Source organism: Salvia splendens, chromosome 10, assembly GCF_004379255.2.
Source record: "Salvia splendens isolate huo1 chromosome 10, SspV2, whole genome shotgun sequence".
Classification (NCBI taxonomy): domain Eukaryota; kingdom Viridiplantae; phylum Streptophyta; class Magnoliopsida; order Lamiales; family Lamiaceae; genus Salvia; species Salvia splendens.
This window is the reverse complement of record NC_056041.1, coordinates 22,793,518-22,804,435: the sequence shown is the minus strand read 5'-3', so window position 1 is coordinate 22,804,435 and position 10,918 is coordinate 22,793,518. Positions and strand designations below refer to the sequence as shown.

Here is a 10,918-nt window from a genome sequence, read left to right as displayed (position 1 = left end):
GGTAGCATGAAGTCAGTCAACTCCCTGTCTTCTTCCGAGAAAACCCCTAAGAATTAGTCACACACAACACCCACGCCATTGTTTGATCATCAATTCGAATCCTCCCTTGTTGATCTCCGTGCGTCCCATCCATATTTATCGGAAATTTGTATTATGCCGTCGGAGATCGAAGTTGTGGAGGAGCTGGAATCGAGGGATCCTCCAACGGACTCCGCGCCAGAGGACGACAGCTTGAGGAACGATGTCTACACAGCCGCTGCCTATGGGGATATGGATAAGCTCCAGAGATTAGTCGAGACTGGTGGTTGCTCCGTCGCGGAGCCCGACGCCCTCGGCTACTACGCTCTCCAGTGGGCGGCGCTTAATAATCGAACCGCCGCAGCGCAGTACATTGTTGAGGTACAGATGATTTTCCTTTCCATTTTTTTTTTGGCCGGACATTGCCGTTGTTATTCCCTTTGAGGAGGGTTCCGGATTAGGCAATGTGCATCTAGTGTTATTGTATTATCACCGATTTTACTGTTTGGGGAGAAATTGATTGATTAGGAGTACTACTATTTATGGTTTTGGGTGGATTTATAACTGAGCATGTCAAAAACTGAGTGCTGCTGGTTGCATTTTGCCATTTTCTGTACTTAATTGTGGAATAGTTTGTACTACACAAACTCATTTCGTGTTAATGCCATTGTATTTTTTCATCTTTTCGGGCGTACATGGTCATGTCCTGAAAGTTTAGTGGTCTAGGGGTTTGGTTGCTTCATCTTCCGACCTCAGGTTCTGTTTGATTATGCTTTGCCCAAATGCTTTATAGTATGATAGATATTATAGGCTGGAAATTTTAGAAGGTACACTTGGGAATTTCAGTATGTACTAGACATGTCGTCTTTGGATCTTAAAACAGAAGGTTGCATGGGGGTGTTACAGTTATAATCACTTACAGCATATGCATCTGGTGATGCATTATGTTGTGTATAATTGTATATTGGAAGCTTTGTGTGCTTTCTATATGTGAAGAAGGCGTATATAGTCTCATCTAGATTCTGATTCTTGTCTGATCATTTGATGTCAATCATTCTTAGATTTTATGGATGTAAGCAGATGTCACCTATAATGGCATGCAACTAATTATCACCATCCCTTGTATATATATATTGTTTTGTAACGGACTGTGATGAGTTATCTGATTGTCCTATGTGGTTTGTTGTTGACAGCATGGAGGTGATATTAATGCACGTGATCATACTGGACAAACAGCTTTGCATTGGAGTGCAGTGAAGGGTGCAATTCAGGTTGCTGAGCTTCTTCTGCAGGAGGGTGCTCGTGTTGGTTTAGCTGATCTCAATGGTTATCAGGTTTTCTTTTACAATCTACTATTACTAATTGCAAATAATTGATCAAAGTTCTAGATGAACTGTGCAGAAGACGAATTAGTGAAAAGACACATAATCACTCTTTTGTTATCTTTCCACAAATATTGCATTGTGTTGCAAAGTTATTTAGTGTTTCAGACAGGGGTTGATAGATGTCTGATGGTGACAACAACATTTTTTGCCACTATTTCACATGGATCTTGACAATCGTCAAGCAAATTTTGGGGTTTGTGATTGATGTTTATAATATGGTTCTGAATGTAGATATTAAACTACCTCAATATTACATTTCCAAGCAACGGAACTATCATTAGATTACAAGCTCGAGTCCTGATATGTAAAACACAAGTTGCAAGAGCCAAAAAGGCATAAAAATTATGTCCATTCCTGGTCAGTTAAGGTTTGATTTGAGAACTGAACATAATTTTCTAGAAGTTCTATTAAGGATTTCGAGAATGATATTATTGACTCTACTCTTGCACTATTAGATTGCACTCGAGCATCATTTTGTCATCTAGATTCCAATTACAATCATTTTAATGATGTTTATCCAGGCTACTTTTTTTGCTCCTGCAATGCAGGGCTGCCACATTTCTTGAACATTCATTCTCACACTTCCTATGGTTACAGACAACACATGTTGCAGCACAGCATGGTCAGACGGCTTTCCTGTGTCACATTGTCACAAAGTGGAATGCTGATGCTGATGTCCCTGATAATGATGGTAGAAGCCCATTGCACTGGTACTTGATCGATGTAATTGTGATTTTCTGTTGGCATGCAATTATTTCTTTTATCTAATCTTTGTATCCATTATAGACTTTCTTCAACTATATTAAAGATTTTAGGCAAGGAAGCTTTAAATTTGTAAGGAAGCAAGATTGATGTTCCAATTTTCTGATCCCTTGGATATTTGGGACCATTATCATTCATGTTGGTATTACTAGTTTGAATTCTTTAAGGTGGCAGTGGCACCTTTGCTTTAGATAATTATAGATATGGGCTCCCTACTCTAGCATTTTGATTTGGATTCCCTTTCTGGTTTTGTTCAAGCTATTTATCACTTGGTTACTGTATGTATGCCATATGTGCACTCTTTTAATGTTCTTGTCAGCAATAAATTCTATCATATTATGTTAACGTCTTCCTTATAAGCCTGGTCCGTGTTTATGGTTACTTTTGATAGATAACATGCATTGAGTTCTCTTGTAGTGTACGACTTACAGCTACTGTCTTTGGCATTTTATTTCTCATTTTGCTTGTTAGTCTTTTTAAGTGGTTTTTATTTGCTTATTTTAGTTTATTATTTTGCTGATGACTGTAGGGCTGCTTACAAGGGATTTGCTGACTGCATTCGCCTTTTAATATATCTGAATGCTCATAGAGTGCAGCAAGATAAAGAAGGTTAGTTGAAATGCTCCATGCTGGATGTATAATCGTGTTTTGTTCCTCATATTTGTCTCTGTATTTATTTTGTAAAATTGTGTCCTGCTACCTGCTTCAGAAGCATCTGACATGAATTTTTATCTTCTAGGCTGCACACCACTGCACTGGGCTGCCATTAGGGGTAACTTAGAAGCATGCACTGTTCTGGTGATGGCAGGGAAGAAAGAAGATTTGATGCTAACAGAAAACACCGGCCTTACCCCTGCGCAGCTAGCTGCAGATAAAAATCATAGACAAGTTGCATTTTTCCTTGTAGGTACTCTGGAAACTCTTTTATTCCATCTTTCTTTACTTCAAAATTTATTCAATCTGACTAATCTTGGGATTTGATTTACAGGGAAATGCTAGAAGGTTGCTTGACAAAAGATGGGATAACAACAGTTTTATCGGCAAACTTTCTAAACTTGGACTTGCTCCAATTCTTTTGTGTATAGTTTTCCTGATGCTTGCAATATATATACATTCAGTTATTACAGGTATATCTCTAGACCGATCTATGTTAATCTATATATTAATTGTTATTTTGACAAAATAATTTATTTGCTTTGGTGGTTTATGCAGCTTCAAATCTTCCAAGGCTAACAGCTGGCTTTAGTCTTTTTGCCTGGATGGGTGTGTTATTGGCTTCAATAGGTCTAGTTTTCTTTTACAGATGTAGCAGGTAACTCTACGATATTTAATGTGTTTTAGTATGTTTTTCTTTTTCTTTGGTGGATTTTATGCGTGTATGTAAGAATAGTTCATTTAGTTTGGGTTATATTTATATACCAATCATATTCTAATGTGTCACTACCTGGAACTTGCATTAGTGAAATGAAGTATCCTAATGGGCATATTTGTTAGTACTTAGTAGATGTTTGTCCATTAATTTATGGTGCTCAAATTTGGTCTATAGTTCTTTGACATTGAGATGCAAAATGCAGCTTTTCCTACTAATCGACTTGCTCTGTCTATTTTTAAATGTCTCATATTACAATTTTGAGATGTCCACTATTAAATGTCCCATTTCACTTTTATTTTTTTTGGTAAACGGACCCACATCCACTAACTCATTCCACTCACAATTTATTATAAAACTAATGTACTCCCTCCATCCAGCAAAAATAGTCCCATGGGTGGAAGGAACGGGTTTTAATGAGAAATCGGTAAAGTAAGAGAGAGAAGGAGAAAAGGTGGATAAAATTTTTGAAAAAAACTTTCCATTTTTGGATGGGGCTATTTTTTATGGACGGACCGAAATAGAAAGACGAGAATATTTCACCAACTTTCCGTTGTTTTTCTTAAAATCCACGCGGAGTCAAAGTGGGAAATTTAATCCCTGACGTAGTTAGTAGGTTTTTATTGTCTTTTAAAATGATACTGATCTTAATATATTTAAATTTTTTTCTGGACCTTCTGATTATTATTATCATGATGTTGTCAGTCATTGTACTGCTAAAACTTACCTAACATTCCCATCTTTCTAACAATTTTTTTGTAAAACTGCTCTCTGTATAATAACTGGATTGGCTTTGAGTCTAACTTTGTGTGCGCTTCTAAATTGTAGCAAGGACCCTGGCTTTATCAGAATGAATGTACGTGATCCAGCAAGCATGAAAGATGATGTAAGTATGCACGGGGATTAGTTTAGTCGTTCATTGTTTCAATTTATGGCTCTTACCTTTAGTTATGTGCAAAAGCTTGCCTTTTCATGTATGTGTAATTTTTCCTGGTATTGACTTTATTGATTCTCTGTAGGAGCCTTTGCTGAAGATCGAAATAAATAATCCTGCGTTGATTAGAGGAAATTGGTCTCAGCTTTGTGCAACTTGCAAGGTAGTATTATTTTTTCACCTTGCATGTTGTTTGTCTCCATCAAATTTAAACAAATTATCCTGCCATCAAATTTATAGTACATTTTTTATCTACTCGTTGAAATTTCATGTTTATTTTTCAGATTGTTAGACCTCTTCGTGCTAAACATTGTTCCACCTGTGATCGTTGTGTCGAGCAATTTGACCATCATTGCCCATGGGTGTCCAATTGCATTGGCAAGGTACTTACACGTATTATTTTCCTGTTTCCTTTTAACTGATATGAAGTAAGCTAAGCGGATGTTTCCCATGTTCTACCGATATGTTAACTGATCTAAAATTCTATTGTTCCGTTGTGAAATCTTATCGGACTTAGGATTCTTCGGTCTAACGGTAATCTGAAGTGTGTTGGTGCTTTCTTTTCTTCATCTTGACAGAAAAACAAGTGGGATTTTTTCTTGCTTCTTGTTCTCGAAGTTCTGGCATTACTGATAACTGGTTCAGTGGCTTTGATAAGTGAGAACACATTTTCCTTTGCTTATTATAGCATGAAGCTCTTTTAAATTTTGTGAGCATCTAAGCTGTATCTTGCTATCATGTGAAAACTTTCACGTCATTGCAGGATTGTTGACAGACCCATTGGCCCCATCTACCTTTGGTGCCTGGTTAAGCCATGTTGGTAATCAACATGTTGGCACTTTAGCATTTTTAGTTGCAGATGCTTTCATCCTTTTTCCTGTCGGAATTTTGACTTGTGTACAGGCTTCTCAGGTAAACTTTCAGAATCTTCATCTGCTTGTTTTATGATTTCGTACAGGTTGATTTCTATTTTTTTTCTGTTGAGTTTTTTAAAATATATTGTATCGTGCTACAGATTGCTCGCAATGTAACAACAAATGAAATGGCAAACATGCTGAGGTACAGTTACTTACGAGGGCCAGATGGTCGATTTCGTAATCTGTTTGATCACGGCTGCAAGAAGAACTGCACAGATTTCTTGATAAATGGTTATAACGAAGATATAGAGCACGCCGGAGAATCAGGGGAACCTGGCGTAATAGGGATGATAAATATGACACAGGATGCAAACCATACAAACGGTGTGAGCCATAGTCATCAACCAAACGGAAACGGCCATATATTAATTGATGTGGATAAAATCTCTAATTCACATCAGGGCCACATTCATTCTTCTCAATGCAGCCATAGTCCAAGCCACAGCCAAAGGCATCGTCAAAGTCACACTGATAGTCATGTCCCTGCAGGTCTGGATATCGGATTAGGCCGAAATGTTTCTCATGCTGCAGTGGCGTCATGACAAATCGTTGTTTACTATAGGCGAATGACTGCATAACACAATCCACACTGTTGATAAATCCCTGGAAACACATTTTTGTCTTGCTCGATCATCTTGATTTTTTCCTCCCTTGTTTAAATTCTTGTTGTATGTTGTAGCATTCGTAGTGGTTTCTTTCCCCAAGTAGCCTTGTCCGCCTCTGTTAGTGTGCATTGTGGCTGTTGCACCATAGGAAAGGGGATAGACGTGAAGAAAAAAAATCTGTCTCTCTGTAGTAGAGTCGTGTTCCTTTTTTAGTTGGCTCACTGTAGTTGAATCATTTTATTTTTTTGGTAAAATTTCTTCTTTCTTACTTATTTTGTCTTCAACTCTCTTTCTTTTTTTCTTTTCTACTTTATTCTCCCTTTACTTAATTTACTAAAACAATTTTTCTTGAATCTCATGTTGAAAAGAAACGCCTCTACTACATAGGGACGGAGGGAGTAGTATGAATGTTCTGCATTTTTTAATGCTATTTGTCACTACTAGATACTTCAGTTTTGTGCTACACTGCATGCTTGTTCAACAAAGCACTTCCACACTTTACTTTGTTGTTACTTTTCTTAATAATTCATCCCACAAAACAGATGTCCCCACATAACTTCAGCCGATCATCGTGTGGTTGGATGATGTTCTTGTAATTTCAGGTTTGCTATAAAAGCACTAAAGCAAGCAGTCCACTATGGAAAGGTAGAAAAGGAAAAAAGAAAAGAGAGTTATCAATCAAATTGATCAGTAGCATAGAAATGGAGAAGTGGATGGTGGTGGTGTTGCTTGTGGTGATGGCAGCGGCGGCAGCAATATGTCCGCCCCTAGTCGGTGGCGTTGTCATCGAACAAGGTGGCGAAACGGCTACAAAGACCGTGGAAGATCGGCCCCTCATCGGTGGCGTCTTCGTTGAACAAGCCGGCGAAGAGGCTGCAAAGACCGCGGGAGAGGGTCTTGGCGACATCGCGAGAAGGGCAATCCACAAAGCTGATAAGATATGGAACGGAAGCAGCAGTTGCAAGCCATGCTCTTTTGATGATCGTCTTCTCCTTGTTTGCTTATTATGCATCTGCCTCTTACTAATTCATGTTTATTGAATTTGCTTGTGAGTTTGTACTTATAGTAGTAGTATATTACAAGTCTTGGATCTTGACTTGATGTGCATGTTCGAAAAGTTTGACATGTAAAACCTCCAATTCCCCTAGTAATGTGTTTCGAGTTTACATATGTATATGTATATGAGTTTGAACATCCTCTTATTTCATCATATCTTCTTCCAATCACACAACCATCATAACCTAGAAAAAATTTGAAGTGTTTTTGTGGGTCAGATGACGCTATTTCATACCGTAACCCGTGGGCTGGCCCGAATAGTCTGCCGAATTTATAGGGTTAGGGCTGGAAATTTATAGCCCGATAAAATCAAAATCCGATTAGCCCGCACCCGATTAACCCGCAACCCGTTAGGGCCAGACCCGAAAACTCGATGGGCTGGCCCGAAAATCCGATAAAGTTTCTATTATTCTATTTATTTACTCCTAATTCGACACTTCATTGATTAATTTTAACTAAAAAAATAACTTTTAATTTTATATTAAATATACAAATTATATATTGATTTTTTATTGATATAATAATTAATAAATAAAATAAAAACTTCAAATTCACTAAAAATATATTTAAATTTCTAAAACATGCATTAAATTCCACGAAATATCTCAAATATTAGTATTTGATCATGTTTATGATTGAGTTTAAGCATATATCTCAAGTATATCATAATTAAATGTTTTACATTGTATGAATATTAGTAATTTTAATCATTATTTATTGGATTGATCGCATGTTAATATTATCGGTAGCAACACGATCAACTCACTGGGCTAGCCCGAAACCCGAGCTTTTAGGGCTAGGGTTGAAGTTTTATAACCCGAAAGGAATCACAACCCGATTAGCCCCCACCCGATTGACCCGCAACCCGAGTAGGGTCGGCCCGATTGACATCCCTAGCTATGACTAATTATCACATGATTATCCATATAAGATTGAGTTTAAGATTCAATCTTGTGAACCAAACACAATATATATTTAATCCAGTGAAATAATCTTGCATTCCGAACAACCCTCAATAGTACTAAACGAAGTAAGTGCTACTATATGTTTTTAGTGGTGAAGTTATTATGAATCATTATTAGGCTAAGGGTATTATGATGTTCTGTGTATCACAAAATGCAACTACTCTACGATTTAGATCTTACTAAATATGAAATTATTATTAAATCGTTAATTACATGATATCACAAACTAGATCATAATCATATGCTAATGTAGTGGCATATTTCATACTCTCTTTATCGGCTATTAGGAGTTCCGGTTTACCATTTTACTCTGTCGTGTCATTAGAAGTCCCGGTTCACTTTTATTATAAATAAATGGTAGGTAGACCACACTTTTCACTAACTTATTCCACTCACAATTTATTATAAAACTAATTATATAAAAATGAACCATACATTCTACTATCTTTTCTCACTCACTTTTGTTTATATTTCTTAAAATTTATGCTGAGCTCAAATTAGACTCCTAATGATGGACGGTGAGAGTACTGTCTTACACAGTCTTATTGAATAAGAAATCCTACAATTCATCTTCAGTTCTCCTCCAAAAAAGAAAAAAGAAAAAAAAGTAAAATATTGTTGTCAGGCACCGATAACATTTGGATGCTTTAGAGCATTGGCAATGGTGGCCGATCGCCATAGCCTAGCAATCGGCCACCACATCGGCGCCCGCCGGCCTCCGCTGCGGAGGGGGGGCCCAACGCCTCCGCCCCAACGCCGAACAATAGCCTCAGTCGATGCCTCATCGGCTCCGCATCGGCCATGTGATGGGCCTCCATTGCGGAGGCTCGGGCCGATGGCGGAGCCGATTTTTGTATTTTATAATTATTTTTTTAATTTTCTTCTCCTATTATAAATACCTCAATCTCATCTCCTTCATTTCACACACCTACATCCTTCTCTACTTCACATTTTTTTCTCACTAGAAATGTCTTTTAATTTCACTCCCATTTCGGATTCCGATGCCGACGTCGGTGAGAGCTACCAAATCATTGTCCGGATGTGGGATCGCGTAGCGAAGATTGCAGAACAATAGCGGCGGGAATATGTACAGGCGGCAACTTGTATGCACTGGCAGGGATGCTGGCAGCATAGATTGTATGCACTGGCAGTGGAAGAACTGCCCAATGGCATGGAGAGGCCAGTTTACGACCGGGTTCAAAGGCACGCACCCCACCATCATACTCGAAGCCATTGCCGATCAGCGGCTCTGGATTTGGCATGCGTACTTCGGTGTTGCCAGGTCGAATAACGACCTCAACATCCTGCAGTCCTCGCCACTCTTCAATCAACAATGCATGGGTTTAGGCCCAGTCATCGACTTCACTGTCAGCCGCAATCCCTATAAGATGGGTTACTGCTTGGCTGATGGCAGCTACCCGTCGTGCCCTGTTTTTTTTAAGATGGTCAGATGCCCAACTGAGCCGAAGAGGGCTTATTTTGCCCAACAACAAGAGGCCGCTTGAAAGGATGTGGAACGGGCTTTTGGTGTGCTCCAAGTGCTTTGGGCATTAGTTAAAGGCCCGTCGCGTCTATTTTACCTTGGAGATCTCACTGATATCATGTATGCATGCATCTGTTGGGACATATATACTAAAAAGCAATTTTTAAGTTTATTATGAATTTGATAAATTGCTTGCATATTGTAAACTATCCTTATTTAATGAGAATAATAAATGTTTTCTTCATGCTATGCATTTTACTTTAATGGGTATTGACTGTCTTTAATTATATATTTAATTATATAATTAAAAAGACAGAAAGTAAAATCAGTCTAAGTCTTCTACATTGAAGGTTGGGTCGTGGAAGAGGTCATCACACTAGGTGGCCCAGCCGGAACCTTGTAGAAGTAAAGCTTTTTCACAACCTAGATAAGCTTTGACTACCTATCGCCAAAAGTTACAGTGTCAATCTGAAAGTCGTCTTTACCTTGAGAATGACTAGTGACACTGGTGTAGTATAGCATTGAAAGGATCTAAAATATAGACACGTCATTATTGCTATCTACTGTAAGACGATGTCTTGGAGATTTAATATTTCTTAATCTTTGTAATAATATAGTGCACACGTTATTTAATCTTACGCTGCTTTGACTTATCAGTAGGTGCGGGTTTTTCGTAACCCAAGAGGTGTCAGTTTTATTATTACATTGAATCGTATGGTGTCAGTTTGGTGTCAGTTTTATTATTACATTGAATCGTGTGCTTGCGTGGTATGACTATATCCCCAAGAGGTGTTTGAGAAAAGTTCTATTGTTCGGAAACCCGGTTAGTTTGGATTTTATCCAAGAATAATAGAAAAGGCAAAGTACATTTTAATATACTTCTCGTACTAGACAAACTCTTGGAAATAAAAGATATTGATTAATTTAAAGTCCATAGCAGACTACAAACTAATTAATGGATATAGAAAGTCTTAGACACGGGAAATAATATATTAAAGAGGTTAACCCGGATTGCTTGTAATCACGGATTGGATGGGCGGTCAGTATTTCTTCGATAGTGGCACAAGAAATATTCCATTGGCCTTATATTGAATTATGGATTATAATTTAATTAGTAAAGAAGGTCCAATAGGGGAGGCCCAATCAAAGCCCCATAGATCCCTAACCTAGCCCATACACAAACTCTATAAATAGGGATGAAGGAGGTGTGACAAATACACAACACATGAAGTGAAACCCTAGCATCCACACAAGGAATTTTCGGCTCTCTCTCTCATAGAGGAATTCGAAATTCCTCTTTTGTGTGTTCTTGGCATTCTTGTCTTCTCCTTCAAGATCCCTATAATTTCTAAGAGATTCATCCCACAAGGAATTTAGATCTAGAGTTGAGTCATAGGTTAGAAGATCTTTGGTCTTGCAATCAC

The 10,918-nt window shown here is 38.0% G+C and overlaps 1 protein-coding gene across 1 annotated transcript; it reads left to right on the top strand.

Annotated features, from left to right (window-relative positions):
- LOC121750146 (protein S-acyltransferase 24-like) lies at positions 1-7,164 on the top strand. Its single transcript, XM_042144619.1, has 13 exons — positions 1-399; positions 1,212-1,352; positions 2,001-2,113; positions 2,695-2,774; positions 2,905-3,068; positions 3,154-3,292; positions 3,378-3,477; positions 4,363-4,420; positions 4,554-4,631; positions 4,753-4,851; positions 5,047-5,125; positions 5,232-5,380; positions 5,484-7,164. Exons 1-13 carry the CDS (start codon positions 154-156, stop codon positions 5,925-5,927), a joined length of 1,890 nt encoding a protein of 629 aa, XP_042000553.1. The 5' UTR covers positions 1-153; the 3' UTR covers positions 5,928-7,164.
- The last annotated feature ends 3,754 nt before the right edge of the window (positions 7,165-10,918 follow it).